This window comes from Ixodes scapularis, unplaced genomic scaffold, assembly GCF_016920785.2.
Source record: "Ixodes scapularis isolate PalLabHiFi unplaced genomic scaffold, ASM1692078v2 PGA_scaffold13__105_contigs__length_92229423, whole genome shotgun sequence".
Lineage (NCBI taxonomy): Eukaryota > Metazoa > Arthropoda > Arachnida > Ixodida > Ixodidae > Ixodes > Ixodes scapularis.
The window spans coordinates 4656373-4676514 of NW_024609839.1; the positions used below are offsets into that span (position 1 = coordinate 4656373).

Below are 20142 nucleotides of genomic sequence, written 5' to 3' on the forward strand. Positions count from 1 at the left end.
GAGCGGTCGTGAAAACTGACGAGCGCAGCGGCCAATGGGAACCCCGTCGACGCGCGCCAGCCAATGGAACCAAAGGATCGGGGAACCTATGGGCTGTTTTCGCGCTTCATACTGATAACGTCAGCTCGCGCCATGAGACAGTTAAAGCTCTCGTATTAAAACTTGCCCAAGGAAGAAAGCGTCCTTCTCCAGGTTAGGCAAGCGAGGCTCTTGCGCACTATGTATAAAATGGCAAATCTGTTTTGGCATAGCTCTCGGTAACACGGGCTCTCAAACCTAGCTATACTCGGCGTCAACTATTTTGTGTTGCATTGTCAAGGCTAGAGCGCGGCTTCCACAGTGCTTCAGCCCCGCATTCTTGCGAGAACCGTTAGTTAAGTGTTGAGAATTTGCAGACAAGTTCGACCGACCATGTCCAGTGACCATTTTTAAATTTTAGGAAAAAAATATATCTTGTAGACTCAATGCTTATCAAAACAAAAATGAAACTTGTTTTGCGAAAAAAATGTTTGCCTTCCCGGGAAAAAATTGAAGCACACTCTCAGAGCGAAGCGCTTCCCGTGCATTGCGCGAAGTTGGCATCTTGGGCACCTTTCCCAAAACATGGGTCATGGCCACAGCTTCAGAAATATTTACTAGTAAACTACGGATAAGGAGCATTCACTAAAAATATTTATCATTAAGTATCGACGTTGCTAATTTCTAGAAAAGATCGCGAACATCACGACAATCCGCAAAAATACTTACATTTATTTTTTTTCTCCGCATCTATAAAGACCAGAACTTTCAAACTTTGCCAGAGTGTTATCCAGTATATTGTCAACATTGACGCATAATATCGTTGTCCTGGACAGCGAAATAAATTTATAAGAAATGGTCAAATGGGGTCATTTTAATGATTACAAATTATGTTGAAACTCAATTTTTTTAAAAAAAGGCCTTCACTTTTTCTTTTAACTCTCCCATATTAAGGCCTATGATAGGCACTAGCAGAATCTGCAAAAACACACTGCATTATTTTTGAGTATTTGAAGTTATAAAGCTAGAAATGTGACCAAATTGAGGCTACCGGAGCACCGTCAATGAAATGTGTAGATATCCATAGATGACGAATTCATTATTTTACAAAGTGCAATAATGCTCGAGGGTGGTGAAAAATAAACAAACTGACGGCACACGGGCGGACGGTGGTTTTAGAGTTAAAATTCTAAGAGCGTTTATGTTTAAGAGTCGCAGAAAATCCGTGCTCTCCGGGGCGGTCAGGAGGCACTGTCGTGTCGCATGCTTCGCAGGGCCTGCTTTCAAAAGCCGGCATGTAAGGTTTCTGTGTACGCAACAGAAAGGAAACGACCGAAGCGGCTCCGCTTAACACATGTTTATCTCAGACGTCGAGGCATCCGAGCGCGCTCCACCTGGATCTCCGGCGCGCGTTGGTGGAAACAGCGGGGCGCGCCGACCGTGCCCGAGGTTCAGGTTTCTTCCCTCCGTGCGCAGTCGCCTTCAGTTGGATAATAAAAACTCAGAGCCGTTTCACACCACGGAGTTGGGCTGCGTTTTTGAAAAGATACCCGCAGGCCCTAAAACGCGAAGAAAAAAAGATGAATACTTAAGGGTACCCGGTGTCTAAAATTGTTATTATAATTCTTTGTCATCAGATTTTTATGATGCTTGTTGTAGCCGCTTTGCACGACACTGCTCACAGACGCTGATGTAAGCGAGTCTCATTTCCGAACTGGCTTTTTTGTTGACGCTCTCGTTCATGATACCAGCGATTCGTGCAACTGTGGGTCGACGCGTGCGCACTGCCAGAAGTGCCAGAACTGAATTCCAGGCACGGGCCGGACGGAATCCCAGTCTCTCGTTTTCATTTTCCTGAACATATGCACGTCAGGCCTTGCAAGGTGAATTAGTGCAGCATTCGGTGGTTTTGTTTTCAGGAAATCCACCATATCTGGCGCACACTGAATAGCGGTCTCTGTTGCAGGTTCGGGTCAGCTGGTTGGATACCGATTGCAACGCTGAACACGGCTTACATTATGCCTTAAGCCCCGTTCAAACTCTTGCGACTGCGTGCGACCTCTTAAACCTGGGTTCCTTAAAACTTCTTAAACCAGAGAACACACTGGCGCCATCTATTGGGAAGCAGTGTAAACTCGGCGGTCCGGCATATTTTTTTTTATTTCTCGCGCACTATCCTTTCTTTTTTGGCTCGAAAAGCTTTTGTCAATGTTATAAACGAGCCTTTCTATGGGTATTACGCACATTTGACCTCGGAAATCCCGCAAAACCTTCGCTTTTGTGAAATGCAGTTCTAGGGTCACCGGACAGATGGCGCCACAATGTCAGTGTGTTCCCTCATTCTAGAAACATTTAAGAAGTTGTAAGAGATCTCGTCTCTCTCAGTCGTACTTGGTCGCAAGAGTGTGAACGGGCCTTTACTGCTGGAGAGTTACGAAGACTCATCGTGGTCCACTCAGACACAAAGCAGATAGAAGCATCGGCCGAGACCACAGTGGAAGCCCAGTGTGACATCTTTGGTCGATTTGGACAGCCCATGGCTCTTGTGTTGGGCAACGGACGCAGATTAATAGTACTGTTTCCAAACAGTTTTTACGACGGTCATGTACAGCACCTTACCACCACTTTGTAGCACCCGTAGTTCATCGGGTTAGCCAAGCCTGTGATATGCAGAGTCAAGGGGGGCATTCATGAGGTTCAGCCTTGCAGTCTTGGAACCAGGCTTACAAGCACTTCCCCACTGTTGTTAAAGTTCCACTGCTGCAGAACCTCAGCGAAAGATAGGAATTACTCCTCTGAACTGTTATTTGGCTACCGCATCTGATCCCAGACTGATTTTAGTCTAAATGCATATGGACTTGTCCCCGAACGAGGGAGGCAACCATCCTTTTGGTGCGAGACAGATTGTGTGGGCGCGCAGTTTCGGCCTATGGTGGATTCCTGAAATTGTCTGCTCAATTGATGGAATACGAATGACAACAGTAGGCACCCCAAGAAGATAGCACCAACAGCATGCGGATTAGCCCTCCACACGGCTTCCTCACAAGTGAACTGACCTGCCTGTAGTAATTTTTCGATGGAGAGGCAATAATGTTGGCTCGGTGGTTCAATGATCAGGCTGCTCCTTGGTAGCAGGAGACATTCAAAAAGGGCCGATAAAGCGGCCAGGTGATGGGGCACCCTGATGGGAGATGAGTAGTGGCCAGAGTTTACAGTCAGCCCGGACCCTGCCGGCGACAGAGCAGAGGTGATTGATGTTTAGGTTTAATTAATTATAAAGCAGAACACCAGAACTGAAGAACAAGAACGTCAAAAAAGGTGCGAGCCCTGGCTCGAGCTTGCACTCCTAATAGCACAAATAGCGTCCGTGACTACGCAACAAACTAGAAAAAGCCAACTATTATATGCTCCCTTCCTTATTTTTTTTTTTTTCAACAAAACCTCAAAAAACATTTAGGATTTACAGGATTGAAACTTGAAATATCCCTGGACACTTCAAAATGGGTGAAATAGGATTCATGATATCCGTAAATGATTATCACACGCTTGTATTTTCAGCAGATGGCTATAATTTTCGTTCCAACCCGACGCATTCTGGCGAGCGCTTCAATATCAGCCATCGAGTCGGCACGATGCATCTCAGGATATTTTCCCATGATGTCACGCTCGCAACGTCACAGGCCCATACACGGCCAAGGGTACAGTAATTACGATCATCGTCACTAGGTGGCACCAGCTTTATCGTCAGCGCGTTACGATCCTGAAAAGAAGGAAGTACCTGAGGTATGGTGCACAAGACCTGAGAGGTGCGGCAAGCGCCGCTCGCCCCCGCCCGCCTCCATCGGACACACCACATCGTGGCTAGCTCCTGATGGACCCATGCCATGAGACATCTCAACAAAGCTCGCCCCCCCCCCCCCCCCCCCCCAACTACCAGGTGATATTAGGAAATCATTTTATTTGTTTTAAAATTCTTTTTCTTGAAGTTTACGGACGAAAGACTGCTGTTTGTGAGCTGCTGTCATGAAAGAAGCCCCGCCTACCCAAAGAAATAGGCACTAAAATTTCGCTTTTGTACCCCTATAAAGCAGAACAAGAAACTACTGCTCTCCTTTCTTAGTATCTTTTTTTAACATTAGCTACATGAAGACTGCAATAATAAAAACATCAGAACATGACACTTATCATCCAATACGCACAAGCAGTCAATGAGAAATGATAATGAAAAATTTCATATCCGTGGAAAGTTAGTCATATTTGAGATAGTTGCAGTCGGGAGGGAAATGTCGGCATGCAGCCGTGAAAATTTGTTTTCTTTTATAAAAAAAAAAAAAACATAAAAAAAAAACTGCACCGGATACTCTTGTAACGCTTCAGAAAGCTTACCAAGGAGGAGCTAATAAGAAATCACGAGTCTATGTGTGGTTTTCTCACTTTAAGGCCGGTGAAATATTGATTGACGGCCACCCTCGTTCAGGGCGACCCTCAACCTCCTCAACTGATGAAAACATCGAAACATTTGGGCATTTGTTACTACGGGTTTGTTCCTGTTGGTGAAACTGTTAATGAGGTGTTTTACCTGGAAATTTCGTGACACTGTAACACAAGGCAGAATTCTCCGATGCAAGGGAAAAGGGGTACGATGGTTTCATCACTACAATGCCCAGCAGACTGCCTTGTCAGTGCAACACTTGTTTTAGGAAAAATGGCATGACATCGCATCTCCACCTCCCGCATTTTTAGGACGTGACTTTTTTCTGTTCGCCCGTATGAAAAGATTTGAAAGGAAATCGTGTTTTGAATGTGAAAGGTCCTTCAAGTCAGACATTGCAAAACATAAGAAATGATGTTGAAGCGCTTGGGGAAAAAAATTCACAACATGGCGCTAGATCCTTAACAGACGACGCCGGTCGGCAAACAGACTCAGGAAGGATGCCGCTTAGCGCCGCTAGAGGCGGGTGCTGGTACTAAGAACGCACCGCCCTCCTGAAATTCTGTACACGCAGCAGAGCGCTTTGGGTAGACTACAGTTCACACAGAAAGAATAAAAACACCGAAAATAGATGAGGGACCGACACTTACAGTTCTTTCAACGAACAACGACATTTATATGATGCGTCACGAAGAAATTGAGGGAATACGAAAATACTAGAAAAATATCATAGAAAAGATTACAAATAAAAATAACTGAATTTAACTTCCTTAAAAGGAAAGAAGAAGAAGAAAATTCGAGAATCTTTTTCTATGATAGCTCTGGCGCTAGGATTTAGGTTGATGAAAAATCTGCTCCCCGGCCTCGTGATTCCCTTCTTTGGTTCTGGGTATGGGTCCCATTCTTCGTTCATCTTTCTTCAAACCTCAGCTGCCAGGCTGCTGGAATCCGCATGGAAAACCATTGTTGCAACATAGAATGCATCTTGCCGCAAGGCCAGCAAAGCTGTGTTTGACCCTCCAGTCATTCTTTGTGACCAACAACTTTCCCCTAGCACATTGGAAGTGCTTTCCTACGGTCCCAAGTTTTCTCCAGATCTTCCCACCTCAAAAGTTGACCAATTGACTTCGGCACATCAAGTCGCCTATCACATTTCAGAACAGGGGCGGTCAGAGTTTTCGAGTGCGGCAGTTCGCTCTATCCGCTACCACCCCCCTTCCGAAAGTAAGCAAGTTCCCGATTCGGAAAGCAGTTGAAGAGCTGCACCGGGAGCAACTTAAATTGCTTGAATCAGACGCCGGTGGGCAAACTAGCTCAGGAAGGGTGCTGCTTAGCGCTACTAGAGGCGCATGCTAGTGCTACGAACGCCCCCGCCCTCCTGTAATTCAATCCAGCTACTTTTGGGTACCCCCTCATACATTTTTGTTATTGCTAAAACTGGTTCTATGGCCCATTGTCTTGTTTGGTGTAATTCATTTTTTTTTTCTTACACATATTTTCTTATATTTTTTTTTTAGAATGGTGATGTGACTGCAGTGTTGCATGTTTTAATATGTTTGTGATGCATACATAACATTGTTTTTTGCTTTTGTTTTTGGTTGAATTTTTCCTTTTCATGTAAATGTATTGGTTTGTTTTATATTCGAAGGTGGCCAATAAGAAGGCTGCAAGGTTGTTTCTGGCTTCAGAAAGTATCATTACTATAATTATTATAGCTTGATAGTCCAGTGCTAGAAAAAAACTATTTTTTCAAATTTCCATTTACACAATGTTTCGAAAGTATGTATGAGGTTGTTTTAAACTTTTATTTGTTTTTGAAGGAAAATATTTTCAATGTAATATTGTATATCAGGTTTGGAAAATAATAGAATTCAAGCATTGCCGCCTGAACACTTTGTCTTCATTATAGCCACTTTATATATACACAGTATAGTTCTGGTTGGAATGCCCCAATGTTTGGAGCTTAATACACTGTATATATAAAGTGACCCCATGGTCGGAAAGTGCCAGCCTTTTGTTCTCATGAAAAAAACTGAAAGATTTAAAATAATTTGATAGGGGTGTATATATTGTCCAAATGCAACATGTAAAAAAAAAAAAACCTGCTATGCTAGTTTCGTTTATATGTTGTGGGCAACCTGGCGATTCCAAGCGGTTGGCCCAGGCTGCCCCTCCGACAATCATAAGTGGTCATCTTGACCACGAGGGGGCCAAGGGCAACTGGCCACGCGAGCGGCGCTCCGCCGCTGATAAAAGGCCGTCGCAGCGGATGCGCGGGGGCGGTTGGGTTCGCGGCACAGGCGATAGCGGTCATTAAATGTTTACGCGTTGTTGAACTGGTGTGCTGTGTCATTCTCCGGGACGGGTAGCAGCAAGGGAAATCCCACAATCTGTAACTGTACCCCAATACTTTTTTTTCACATAAGCTTAATTTAGGTTTTTTTTTTTTAAAGTGGAGCGAGTACGGCACCTCATCGGTCACGCAAACAACGCGGGAAAACATGCCGCCAGCGTTTGCCCGCTACAATAGACCCTTTCCGGAACTCAGTCTGGCCACTTTGATCACTATCATCATCATCTCAAAACGGCATATGTGCTATACTAATGGTGGCCTTCTGTTAACTGATGAAGGAAGTTGAAGCTGCTTTTAAGAAGCTGATTTGAGGCCTATACATTCTAGCTTTTAGCGCGGCGTGAAGCAGGAATTGGACGCAAGAACTGCGTAAGCGTTCATATCCAACTCGGTCCCAGTCAATCTGTTCGTAGCACTCACTTGGCTTCAAAGCCCCTTGGCCGCCTCGGTGGCTCCGAGGCGAGAGCGCTGGCTTACGGATCCCCATGTGGCGGGTTCGAATCCCGGCCGAGGTGCCGGGATTCGCGGAGGAGGCGCCGTGTAACCGAGCTTTCGGTTGCACGTCAAAATATCCCCAGGTGGTCCAAATTAATCCTCAGTTCTCCGCTGGGGCGTTCCAGATGCCCGTCGGTGGTATGTCACGTAAAACCCCCAAATTTGACTTCCAAAGCCCTTCTATGTATATAACTATATCAAGGTGTGTATGTGGGTTGGCGCTTCGTTCCGACTGGCTGCATTTGTTTCGCCATCGCACATTCTCGTTTGCCGCCGACCTTTAAAAGTGACGGTGCCCCATAAAATACTGCAGACCACAGGTTCATTGCCGCCATTAGTATAGTGAAAGATAAACTGGCATTTGAGTCACCAGATCGCACTGAATTCAGGAAAGAGTCTATATTACGTCACCTATTCTCAAGCACTAGATTTAAGAGAAAAAGAACGAAATGAACAACACAAGACAAATATTTATGTTACCTTTAGCCGATTACTGACTAAAAATGCAGATATTGGAACTTTCGCTGCTATTACATTCCCGGAACGAGCATGGGGCAACATAGCTTGAGCCAGCTTATCACTGCATGAGTCCGAAACCGAAACTGATCGGGAGCATGCTGTCTGGTGTTACTTTACTACAGGGTGAAACAAGGAGACGGCAGGCTCTTTAAATCGACCGCAAAATTTGGTTTCTTAACCTATCACGCTACGACTTTGTGCAGCGTTGCCCACAGATGGTGCATTTTTTTGTAAAATTTGCAAAGAGCGAACTTACCTGAGGAAACAGTAAAGAAACAGAAAGGCTTAGCTCCTATGGAAACGCAGCGACGCCACCGGTCTTCAAACAGAACGGCGCCGTTTCGCACGGGAGACAAGAGATGGCGCAAGCGGTCGCGACGCCAACGAACGAGCATACGGCGCCGAGAACCAGCGTCTTTAGCAGACAATCTTTTCGACTCAAACGCGGCGCGCGTTCCGCAGGCGGCGACAGTCGCAGAAACAAAAACAGGCGGGGTAACAACAAGGAACTGCAGTTGCTTGTCTGCTAAATACGCCGGCTCTCGGCGTCGTCTGCTCGTTCGTTGGCGGCAGTTGGCGTCGCGACCGCTTGCGCCATCTCTTGTCTCCTGTGCGAAACGGCGCCGTGTTGTTTGAAGACCGGTGGCTTCGCTGCGTTTCCATAGGAGCTAAGCCTTTTTCTTTCTTTACTTTTTCCTCAGCTACGTTCGCTCTTTGCAAATTTTACAAAAAAGAATAAACAAATGCACCATCTGTGGGCAACGCTGCACAAAGTCGTAGCGTGATAGGTTAAGAGACCGAATTTGGCGGTCGATTTAAAGAGCCTGCCGTCTCCTTGTTTCACCCTGTAAATTACTTACAAATCATATGTGGCCCTTCGAAGAGCTAGATTAAGAGAGGTGTCTAGCGTGCCAATTTAAATACAGAGAGCCCTTGTATAACAATATTACTTGCAAATACTCCTTGTATTTATCTGGTAAACAGGAGTACTCACTTGGCCTAATCCTTGTCAAAATATGGTAGGGCATATATACGAATCGGGTCGCTAGGGTTGTCAGAGTAGAGAGTCGCGGAGGTGAGGTGTTGCTGCTGCTTGTGCCCTATTGTGCTGCTGACATGTATGTGCTTGTGCCTTTAACTGTGTTCGGTATGTTGGTTGGTGTTTGTGTTGAGTGTGTGTTGGTGTATAAGTAGTTCCGTGAAATCTAAAATAAAAATGCCTATTTTAATATTTTTAGCGCCATCTAGTGGTTACTACTACACTTCCTAGGTGGCGCAAGCTGCCGCTTGATTTAAAAGCTAAGTTTTGAGCAGTCCTGTAGGTATTTATTAATTAATTTATTTATTTGTTTACCGTCAATGTACGTAGCACATTTCAGAGGGGAGTGAACACACAAAAAATCATGGCAAATAAAACAATCAACTAAGGGTGCTGTTACTGAGTGTTTGTTTAAACAGAACAACGTCAGTGATGGAGGCAATTGAAGCAGGGAGGCGGTTCCCATCTGTTGACGTACGAGGTATGAATGACACACTGAATGCGTTAGTATTGAAGCTTGGTATGCCAACCTTATGGATGTGATCGAGGCGAGCGATAAGAAGGTTCGAGTATAAGTGACTGGCGTAAAAATGAGTTGTGATGGTACATTTTGTAAAACAAGCAAAGACGAGCACATTTACGGCGGAAAGATAAGTCGGGAAATAATAGAATTATTTTCATTTTTGTTAAACTGGACGTGCGATGAGAGTTATGGTGAATTCCGCTCGCAGATATCGAGCGCTTCAAAAGCGCTCCAATTGGAGCGCGCATATTCCGCACGCAGATCTGGCTCGAGCTGGTCATCCCCCTCTCGTAGATCTCTGGCAGCTCCCGCTCCACAGAGCGCCCCAAACCCCGCCGAACTTGCTCTGCGGGATTTCACAGATCTCTCCGGAAATTGGCAGAGCGGCCCACGTGATTTCCGCCTAAATCGGCAGTGCGCATGCGCGCCGCGCGGCGAGGTTGGAGAGGTCGGCGGGCCGGTCGGGCCGTCGAAATGGATCTGTGCGGGTGGGTCGGTTGTTTACGCGGGATTATGACGGCTCGAACGCTTCTACCTCGCGTACATCAGGGATGCAAAGCCGGGACTGTGGAGCGTGGTAAATCGTAAGCGCTGACATCTGTGATCGTGAGAGGAAGAACGACAGAAAAGCCGGATGCAGACGCAAGGTTAGGCCTGTTCATTCTGCAGCGTATGATTGTTTACCTGTTTATACTGCATTCCGCCGGCGTTTTCCCGTGAAATAAAGCAAGAAGTGATTAGGCAACGACCGCGCAAGTGATGGTTTGTTACCTCTGTGTTTATTAAAGTCGTACCAGAAATCTGAACTCCAGCGCGGGCAATCGCTGTCCGTGCCCCGCCGCTTCGAGGCGGCCGAAAGGTATGTGACGGTGCCGAACGCGGACGTATTCGTGATTTGTGACATGGGCGCTGTGGTGCGTATAATTTCGCCCGGCCAGTGCCGCGTGTTATTTCTGCAACTAAGCAGTGACAGTCGCCACTGGTCGTCGGAAAGATCAGTCGGCTGAGGCGTTGGTGGGCTTGTCAAGTTCGAGCAGCGGCCATTTTGAACGGGCGGCGGGGGAAGCGGTGGGGAGGGGCATGGGGGAGGTCGCTCCAAAAATGCAAGTTTATCTTCCCCTTGTCGATTCGGAGCGGGTCCCACGGACCGGAATTTTGCCTCCCTCGCGGATTTTGGGAAGCGCTCCGGATCTACGAGTGGAATTCACCATTAGTTAAGATGACACGAGCTGCTCGATTTTGAATGCTTTCCAATGCAGTGACAAGCAATGTTGGCCGGGATCCAACACGGATGAAGCAGGTGATAGGGGTGTATCGTTAATGTGATCTGTAGTACAGCTAGTGTTAGTGCGTGACACTCTCATAGGCTTCCAATTATTGGTATTTAATTCCATCAGCACAGCATCGCACCAGTGAGCTATGTGGTTAAGATCCGTTTGGAGATGATCAATTTCAGAGTGGTCAGTGATTGTGCGATAGAGAACGCAATCATTAGCGAACAAGCAGATTGATGAAGAAATGTTAGATACTAGATCGTTAATATAAATAAAAAACAGTCGAGCCAATTGGGAGCCTTGGGGCACCCTTGAGTGAACAGACGCCATAGAGGAAATCTTGTTGTTAACACCTACAAATTATTAGAGAATAAGAAACTTTACCGAATGCCCTCGGAAAATCTAGCAAAATACAGTCAGTGTAAAAGACAGAGTTAAGAAAGCGATGAAGATCATGGGTAAAGGAGACGAGTTGAGTTTCACACGAGAATGATTTTCTGAAGCCGTGTTGTGCTAACGTAAAAACGTTGTTAGATTCTAAGAAGGTAGTCAGATGAGAGCAGATGATATGTTCTAAGATTTTGCATGGGATACTTGTTAAGGACATAGGACGATAATTGCATGGATCGTGTTTGACACCTGACTTGTGCAACGGAACCACCTTCTCCAATCATTCGGCACTATACCTGTTTCTAGTGACCATGAAAATAGCTTATGAAATATAATAAAGGAATATATTTTGGTGCTTTTTAAAATGTTTGAATTAATTTCGTCAACACCCGTTGATGAATAAATTTTCAGCCTATCTATTACACTTGAAATATCAACAAAATCCAAAATGACATTGCAGCTGGACTGCGGTCGGCTGACCTTACTACGTCCCGGCCTCTCCGTTCGTTAACAATCGTAATAATTGTGCCACTCAGCCACCTAACTGCTCGTTCTGTGTCGATGAGCTGCAAAGTCCTGGCACACACGCGCACGAGTGGATAACCACGTCGGTAAAGTTAGGCACAAGCAACAAGAAAATAATAATAAAAAAAATACCGGTAGCGTTGGTGCGAGTTGAACGCCTCTCGTCGTTGTCGTCGAAGGTGCCCAGTGATTCATCGCCGCATACGACAAGCATACTTTGTGTTCAATAAAGTCAGCATGCCCATTCCTCGCTTAACGATTTTTTTTTTTGAGCGCTTTCCGCCGGCGGTAAAAAAAACAGTCAATCTAGCGAAAGGCCGTCGGGGGCAATCGCGGCGGTTCCGGTACACAGACTGCCGTCCTTACAGGATATAAGTACGGTAAAGGTGTCTGCGGACGGATGTTTAAAGCGTCTGATGGCGCTTGGAAGACGTCGAATAGGCGTATGCGCTCTATTGTCTCACTCGACCGAAAAAGCCGTAGTTACGAAAAAAGGTCGTTGATGTTGATGATGTTCATGCCAGCAATGCAATACAATACATACATGCCAGAAATGCAATACAACGCCTATTTTTTATCACCTTATCTCAGACGCCGTTGCATAAAACGTGCACGGCACGTGCACATTCCAAGCGGCATAATGCTGCGCACATCACCGTCTAATTATAAAAGGTGAGTTTGCTGGAAATCGAATTCCTCAAAAAACAATTGGAGTCGGGAAACTCGAACGCCGTTCCCCTCCATACATGCCAGAAATGTATTTCGGCGCGTATTTTGTATCACCTTATCTCAAACACTCTTGTGTGGTAAAACATAAATATAGAAATATTAAGGTCAACGAATGATATTGAAGCTAGGACTCAAGTTCCCGTGCAGCCATTCTTCGAGCCAAATTTTTACAGTGACTTTTTTTCTATCTATTATTTATTTTTCTTCTTTTTGGTTCGCCGAGGCCATGCTCCAAATTTCTGAAGTAGACAGTGTGACATGTTGATATAAAAATTGTCTTCATTTGTTCTCTTAAACTACGAACGTTCATTTTCATTTTTTTAAACCATATGTAACGCAACGTGTAAGCTCAGTGAGATATTCAAATATCATGGAAAATTTTTAATACATTTCGTTACTGAGGTACAAGTACAGTTTACAAATTTTATTTTAGTACAAGTTGAAATGCATGGCTTGGAAAAACTATATCAAGGAAACAACAGGAAACACTTGTGCCACAAAACAGCCCAGCTTGCAGCGACTGAATATCAAAACATAAAGAACTCACGAGGAGATATACATTTTTATAAATTAAAGACTCAGATGAAGGGCACATAACATTGCTTTATCTATCGCAGTCGCCGTAAAAGAAGTTATTTCCCCTTACAATAACTGCACCATTCATTGATAAGGCCCTCTTTCCTCTTCTCCAAGTCATCCTTCCATTTATTGAGTTTTTCTTTCGCGTCTTCATTGCAGATCTGTGGAGAAAGAAAATGCAAGACTGATTTTATAGCGATCAAAAGGCACACCTCAGCGTTCAAATACATCTTAGTTTTTGTGCTTTTCGTTTTTTTTTTTATTGCATTGCACTTTTTGTATAATAGTGTATCTGATAAAATATCCACTTCAAAACAGGCACTAATATCTTTTTTTTTTTTTCAAATGAGATTGGTGTATTTGGGTGAAGATTTCGTTTCAGCGCTCGAACCAAGAAATTGTACTTTGAGCCTCTTGACTGTTTTTATAAGGCAGCTGTGCCCCTATTTCTAGACTTTCACTAAATAAGGCGCACCAATGCTCTTTGACATTGACAACTTACGATATATGGGTTAGATTATATATCGTAATGGCAGTTTCAACACAATCATTCAAATGAGTGGCGTTAACATCCTCAAGTTAAAGGCAGAATGGGCAGACACGTGATCTCGAGCCGGTTATATGCTGCCCAACGTTCATCACAGTCGTGCATTGGGGTTCGCAACCACATCGCACGTGTTAATCTGCAGACAGTGTTAGGAGTCGGCTGTTAGCGTCGCTGCAGCGATTTGGCTCGAGTCACCATCCGAATACTTGTTCACGCATTGAATGTCATGAGACCAAGCCGTGTGCTCCCGCAATACTCGTGTCCAATCTATGAGCTGCATTTGAATATAGTTATTAAAAGATAATCCCACGACTACGACAACGATACGATACCCGTTACTACGTCATTATGTTTGGCGAGGGTGACTTTGATAGAAAAATTCCACACGTGCCGTCGACATTACACAATGACAAAGACGCTTCTTGGTCAGTGGCGTTGCGTGCACGTATACTAGGACAGCACAAGTGCAAGTATGTTTGTGTAAAAAGAAAAACGTCTTAACCTAATGTCTTTCCTTTGTAAGTGATCGCGTTGGTTCAGTGTAAAAACATAAGAAAGGATGAAATGTCAACACGAACAGCCCATCTACGAAAACTGTGCTTTCTGCACTCTGTACCTATATTTTTCTCCCTATGCATTCAAGGTATTTTAAAAACTACTATTTCATCTTGCTACTGTCGTTAATTGTTCAACCACTTCTAATACTGTCGCTTTTATTCCAGCCCCTTTTTTTTATAAATATGCAATCACCTTCAGTACATATATGATCATGCAATATATTTTATATCCTAATGATTATTGCAGCAAAGCAACTGGCAGTACAGGTCAAAACTTTAAGCAGAAATTCGCCTCATCACAAGGCTGAAAGGCGGACGATATTGCGCGCAGCTATTGCCTCCCCATCTATGTCCACCAGTCATCGTCCAGATGATTGTTTGCCTAAAAGCAACACTGAGAGGCTTTAGGAATTGTGGCTGGATCGACAGGTTACGGTTCCTACCAGCCTTTCTAGTAGTCGACGTGATCATGTGAAGTTAGGTATAAGAGGCGTTATCAATTTCATGAAACAATAGTCAACAATGTTAAATAATTGTTAGACGTTAATCTTATTACGTGCTATGTACCGCAGAAAACTATCTGATCATTTGAATATATATAACAAAAAAATCTCATCCTTTCCGCTCTGGTGAAGAAGGAAGAGCAGCGGAGCTGGTAGCTTCTGTTCTCGGCGGTAGCTTTCCAGGCGAGCGATCTGCTCCTCTTTCGCAAGGGAATCTGAAGCGCTCGACGCACGCGGCGGTTGCGGACCCAATCGCGCTGCTGCGTACGTCGCCGCTCCTTCCGCACCCGGTGTTCTTTCCCCGAAGAAAGAGCACGCGGCCGACCAATCCTGAGTCCAAACCGAAACTAATAAGAGTGTAGGAAACAGCGCTCAAAACAGACGAGGACGAAGAAGGAAACACAGGTGACGTGCGTTGCGCTCGTCACGCGTGTTTGTTCTTCGTCCTCGCCCGTTTTTCGAGCCTGTTTCCTACGGGAAATTCCCACCAACTAGCCCAACTATCCATTCTTCTATAATAGCTGGAAAAGGTTGCCCCCATCTATGAACGACGGCGGCAACTAGAGTGGTTGCCTGGTTGCCACCGTCGCTTATAGATGGCCATAGCTGTCCAGAGGTCCGTGTAGGTTTGTGTCGACATTTCTTTGGTACCGGACAGGACCCTGGGGAACCTAGCCCTTAACAGCTCTACTGTAAAAATGACTGACAAAGTCTTTCTCTGCGGATCCGATAGAATAACGCATGGTCTTGCAAACGTAAAAAAATGGTTCGCGTATAAACTCTGAAGGAATTAATAGAGAGTCATGAGTACCACTTGTGGTATAGCTAATCAAAGATCAATTCTAAAATTTGGATACAAAATGGTGGCCTGCCCTTAGTAAAAAAAGAAGTGAACGATAAATAACTTTTTTTAATATACAAAACAGGGAAGCTTTCTGCAACGCGTACCCACTAAAAGATTAAAAAAAATAAAGGCATCGAGAAAATTTTCTCAAGACTTACATTTTCTCTACTCTTGGAACATACCTCCTCTGGCAACGACAGCCTGTGGTTATCACTGCATCCTATGTCGCAACCGGTTGAATACAAAAAACCCTGCATTGCAATGACATATAACGTCACAAATAAAAATTAAAAATAGAGCTATTTTAGTGAAAGGAAAAAAAAAGTTGAAAAGGTGAGGCAGAGACAAGGAACCCGACCCTCACATTCCTTCTCGCAAACCCTCCCACAACACAAAAAGAGGAAAGAACCTCGTGGTCCTCCTCGCCACCTTCCAATCTCTTTTTTTTTTCTTAACTACCTGCTTGATTTTTTTTTAAATTTTATTTTTGCATGTTTGGGGTGAGTACAAAGAAAGTATAACAGTAAATCCAGACCAAAAAAAATTCCCATTCCCATTTTTTTTGCAGTGTTCTTTATTTATAAAACTCAAACGTCATTCTTTCCGTCAGCAGGAAACTCACAAATAACGACCCAATTGATCCTGCTTAAGGCCAGTCCGAAGGCGTGAAAAATTAACAGAATTCCCATCAGGTTTTCTAGGCATCCGCAACACAGGAGCACGGCGTCCCACGAAGAGACGAAGCTCCTCAAGGGCAGCAGGTTGCGGGCAGACGGAGACTCCCCTAGGGAAACTGAGTAAGTCCCGCAGCTTCTCGTTATCTGCCTGCGCACCTGGGTTAGGGCTTTGAAAGGAAAACTAAAGCGGCTCTGTATTTGAGTAAAAACATCTTCATTTGGCCGCCAGGATCACGAATATCGAGGTCATTTTTTTTATGCACATTTTGCTGCCGAAAATCATTTTCAAAGTACCGCTGAAGACCCTCCTTCGCGGAGCGTTACGTCACAAAAGGAGTTTTCGGAATCACCGGTCTCGAGCATCTTCAGCGCCTTTTATATCTATGCACGGGCACTCTTGATATTTTAGAAAGGGTCAGAAAAAGACGTCCCGACTGGTGTCAGTGCGGGGGAATATGCCTGGCAAGCTTGCAATTGTACGCGCTGCTTAAACGAGGGACTCGCGCTTGGCGGTCGAAAGATCCTTCTGTGATGTAACGACTGGTCGGAGGTTTTTCTTCTTTTCTCGCGTTTAGTTACATCTTAATTCGGGGCAAACTAACGTGATATTGAACATGGTTAAAATCGCGCACAAAGAGACGAGGACAAACGAGGAAGGAACACAGAACGCGCGCCTGTCTGTGTTCTGTGTTCCTTCCTCGTTTGTCCTCGTCTCTTTGTGCGCGATTTTAACCATGTTCAACGTTTGCCAACTCACCCAACTTACTACTCTTCTAACGTGATATTCGAGTTCGCGCGGTAAAAATAATCAAAAATAAACCTCTAACTCGTTTTTTTTTCTCTTTTTTCAAGAACCTCGTCAGCTTTTTTTTTATGCGTTTGCTTTATGCCCATCTGCTGTGCTGATCTTGTGCTGGTTTGCACTAACCACAGTTTGCAACGTCGACACGGGATGGCACCATAGCCCCACTGGCTGTGCAAACTGGATAGGAAACACCTTCTGCAAGCGCCGACAGATGGCGGGCTGGTTGCAGCTGCGCGCTTTGGACGCTCTCGGAAGCTCCTGCCTCCGGCTTTAGAGACTTGTGGATGCACACGGGCTGCGTTTCAGTTCCTCGACCTGCCACGCCGCGCACGGACACGAACGCAGACAAGTCCCGCAACGGCCCCACTGTAGATTTGATCTACAGTCCCCACGCCATGTACTTACATAACATTCAAAGTCGCCATATGTGGCTTATTTTACGTTGTACAGGCCGCCAATGTGTATGATCTACCCGCTGCAGGATTAAACGCTCGTTCGCGGAGAATAAACAAGCACTATTTAATGGCTCCGTCCTTTTACGCGCACCGCGCGCACATCCTTCGTGCATATGCTAAGTGAATTGATCTGCTTGCACCAAGAAGAAAAGGGGTTTTCGGGGATATTCACCCCGCGGAAAACTTCTGAGAGGCTCCATTCGCCATGCTTTGTTATATGCAACCGCTACGCCCAATGGTAACGCATTACTTCAAGAATCAGGGAGCAGAGAGCGATTTCCCCCCATTTTTTTTTCTCTCTCCTCTGGCGTCGACGGCCGCCATTTGGGGGCGCTCAAGGCGACAATTGGAAACACAGTTATCTTAATCCGGCGTTCACGTTGTTGGACGTTGTCAATCTTCTCGAAGCACCCGACTTTCACAATGGGCCAGCCGCGCGTTGTGAAATGGTATCGACTGGCCAACGGAAAAGCCTGGGTGTGTCTTTCTATCTTTCTACAGTCGACGTGACAAACGGCGAACTGCAGTAGCGATCGCAGGGCTTCCTGGTTACTGATGTGGTGTCGGTCATGAAAAAATAATGGGCACTCTGGCTTGTCACGCTTTCGTCGAGGCCCTGCACCCTTGATTTAAGAAGGTCCTCTGCTCGCTGCCCACGGTGGTGGTTAATAAATTTCCGCTTCAGTTCGACGGCACATTACTCCCACGAAGCAAGAGAGGCTTCGCGGTTCTCATACCACTGCCTGGAGGCGCCCTTCAAGCGAGAATTAGAGGTTCTGGAGGCGTTGCTCAGCCATCCATTCGCTGTGGCGGGCTACACGTTCATAATACTGCAAGCAGTCATATACATCCTCGTGGGCTGCGCCGTGAAAGGGCGTCGGAGTCATCGTCGCGGTCATCTTTGGCTTCTGCGGCAGGGGTTGGGACATCGGAAGTTGGCCTTTGGTACGGCGGCTTGCTCGGGCGTTGGCGTCTTCTGCGAAGGGTAGCCTTCGGGGCTGAGCGCCTCACTTGGCGGGGTTGTCTTCGGAGGGGTACGCTTCACGTGCATAATATGCGATACCCTGCACCTTCCCCGAAATATCACGAATGACGATTGATGAGGCGATGAAAACTGAAGCCAACTTCATGTTTAATGGGGCGAACTTGTGCCCGAAACAAAATAGACAAAGGCTAGCGTCTCATGCGTCGATGGCGGCAGAATAGCAGGATCGAACGCTTGGGCGAGACAGACCCCGGCTCGGCACGCGGAGTCCCTCATGAAGACGCGTGGGCTTCTGGAACAATTGTGGTAGATGTTTCGGCGCGTACAACATTCTAACCTCGAATAAGCAACAGGGCTCTCGAATTTACAAGAACGTGATATTGCAGACACGAAAAAAAAGGTGTATCCGGGGCCTGGCATCGAACCTCGGCATTTAGCATGGGAGGCACGCACAACAGCCGTTAGGGCTCGGGCGCGATGCCTACTTCGCCGGCTGCGCGCGCGGCATTACGACCCCTTTTAACCAGTGGCGGATGCGGACATTGACATCTGCCACCGCGTCGCCACTTTTATGCCAGATCAAAAGAACATAATTGTTCGCTTCGTCCAGCGCTCAAAAAGGAACACAATTTTGGAAAAGGCCAAAAAAAAACGGATCACTACTGCATCCCTCGAGTTTGGCGGAGCCGAGTCACCGGTTTATGTAAACGAACACTTGACAGGCTTGAACAAAAAACTGCTGGGAACGGCTATCGCGCAGAAAAGAAGGGTTGGGTGGAAGTTTGTGTGGTGCTCTGGTGGCAAAATATTTGCGCGTAAAGATACGACGTCAGATGTACTTAAAATTACTTGCCTGGGTGATGTTGAAAAAATTAGGAATTAGCGTAGAATATTTCGATGACTGCTGTATTTTTGTATAACTTCATAATTCTCGATGGCGGTGCAAAATTGCTTTTACCACCCTCACGAAGTGAATGCGTTGTTTGGAAAAACTGATAAGAAATGTCTCAAATTTTTTCACCTTAACGTTAGGTCAGCGCGATCTAAAACCGATGACCTCTTTTTACTTTTTAACACGTTTGAACCAATGTTCGATATCATCATGCTCACTGAAACCTGGTACAGCGATGACAGCGATGTTTTTCTTTTACCGGGATATGAACACTTTTATCTGAACCGCAAACAAAACCGTGGTGGTGGTGTATCCATCTTGATATCAAACACAGGTTTTGAGATTGTATCCGAATACTCAGCCATTACAGATCATTACGAAGTACTATGCATACGTAAAAACCTTGAAGTGTATTGTGTTGTTTACCGCCCACCAAATGGAAATGTGTCCCAGTTCTTTGAATTTCTAGAAAAGTTGTTTAGCTCTATGACTGAAGTTAAATGCAATTTCATCCTTGGAGGCGACCTAAATATTGATTTTCTTGATCTATCACGTAATCAGTCGGAGTTATCTTTATTACTGTCTGCACATAATCTTCAGAATGTCATATCTCTTCCCACGCGTATAACAGCGTCATGTTCCTCCTTGCTTGACATGTTTATTACCAATCACGATAGCTCAAATATTACTGCTGGAGTAATGTGTTTAGATTTGAGTGATCATTTGCCCATATTCATGCTGATTCATAAACATAACGCTACAGCTAAAACGAAGGTCAATAAACTTCAACCCACCAGATACATTAGAAGCATTAACGATAAAACGTTGCAGGCGTTTAGAAGAAACGTTGAGAGCGCGAACTGGAGCAGTATAATAGGCATAAAGGATATAAATAAAGCTTACGACAAATTTATTGAGGTTTTTAAAAGTATTTATACGTCCTCATTTCCATTAAGATTGGTTAGAACCGATAGACGTGCCCGGAAACCCTGGGTTACTAA

The 20142-nt window shown here is 45.3% G+C and overlaps 1 protein-coding gene across 3 annotated transcripts in view; it reads right to left on the bottom strand.

The window, feature by feature from the left end:
• Positions 1–12716: 12716 nt before the first annotated feature.
• Positions 12717–20142, bottom strand: part of LOC115318686 — a 45133-nt gene continuing 37707 nt past the window's right edge. The window contains exons 4-5 of one of the 3 annotated variants that reach the window (XM_040211850.2): positions 15510–15578; positions 12717–13037 (exon numbers count right to left, since the gene is read on the bottom strand). In XM_040211850.2, coding sequence (XP_040067784.1) covers positions 12930–13037; positions 15510–15578 — 177 coding nt within the window. In that variant the 3' untranslated portion in view covers positions 12717–12929. Of the gene's footprint in view, positions 13038–15485; positions 15579–20142 lie in introns of those variants that run through there. The other 2 variants (XM_040211849.2, XR_005715677.2) reach the window with 2 other exon arrangements.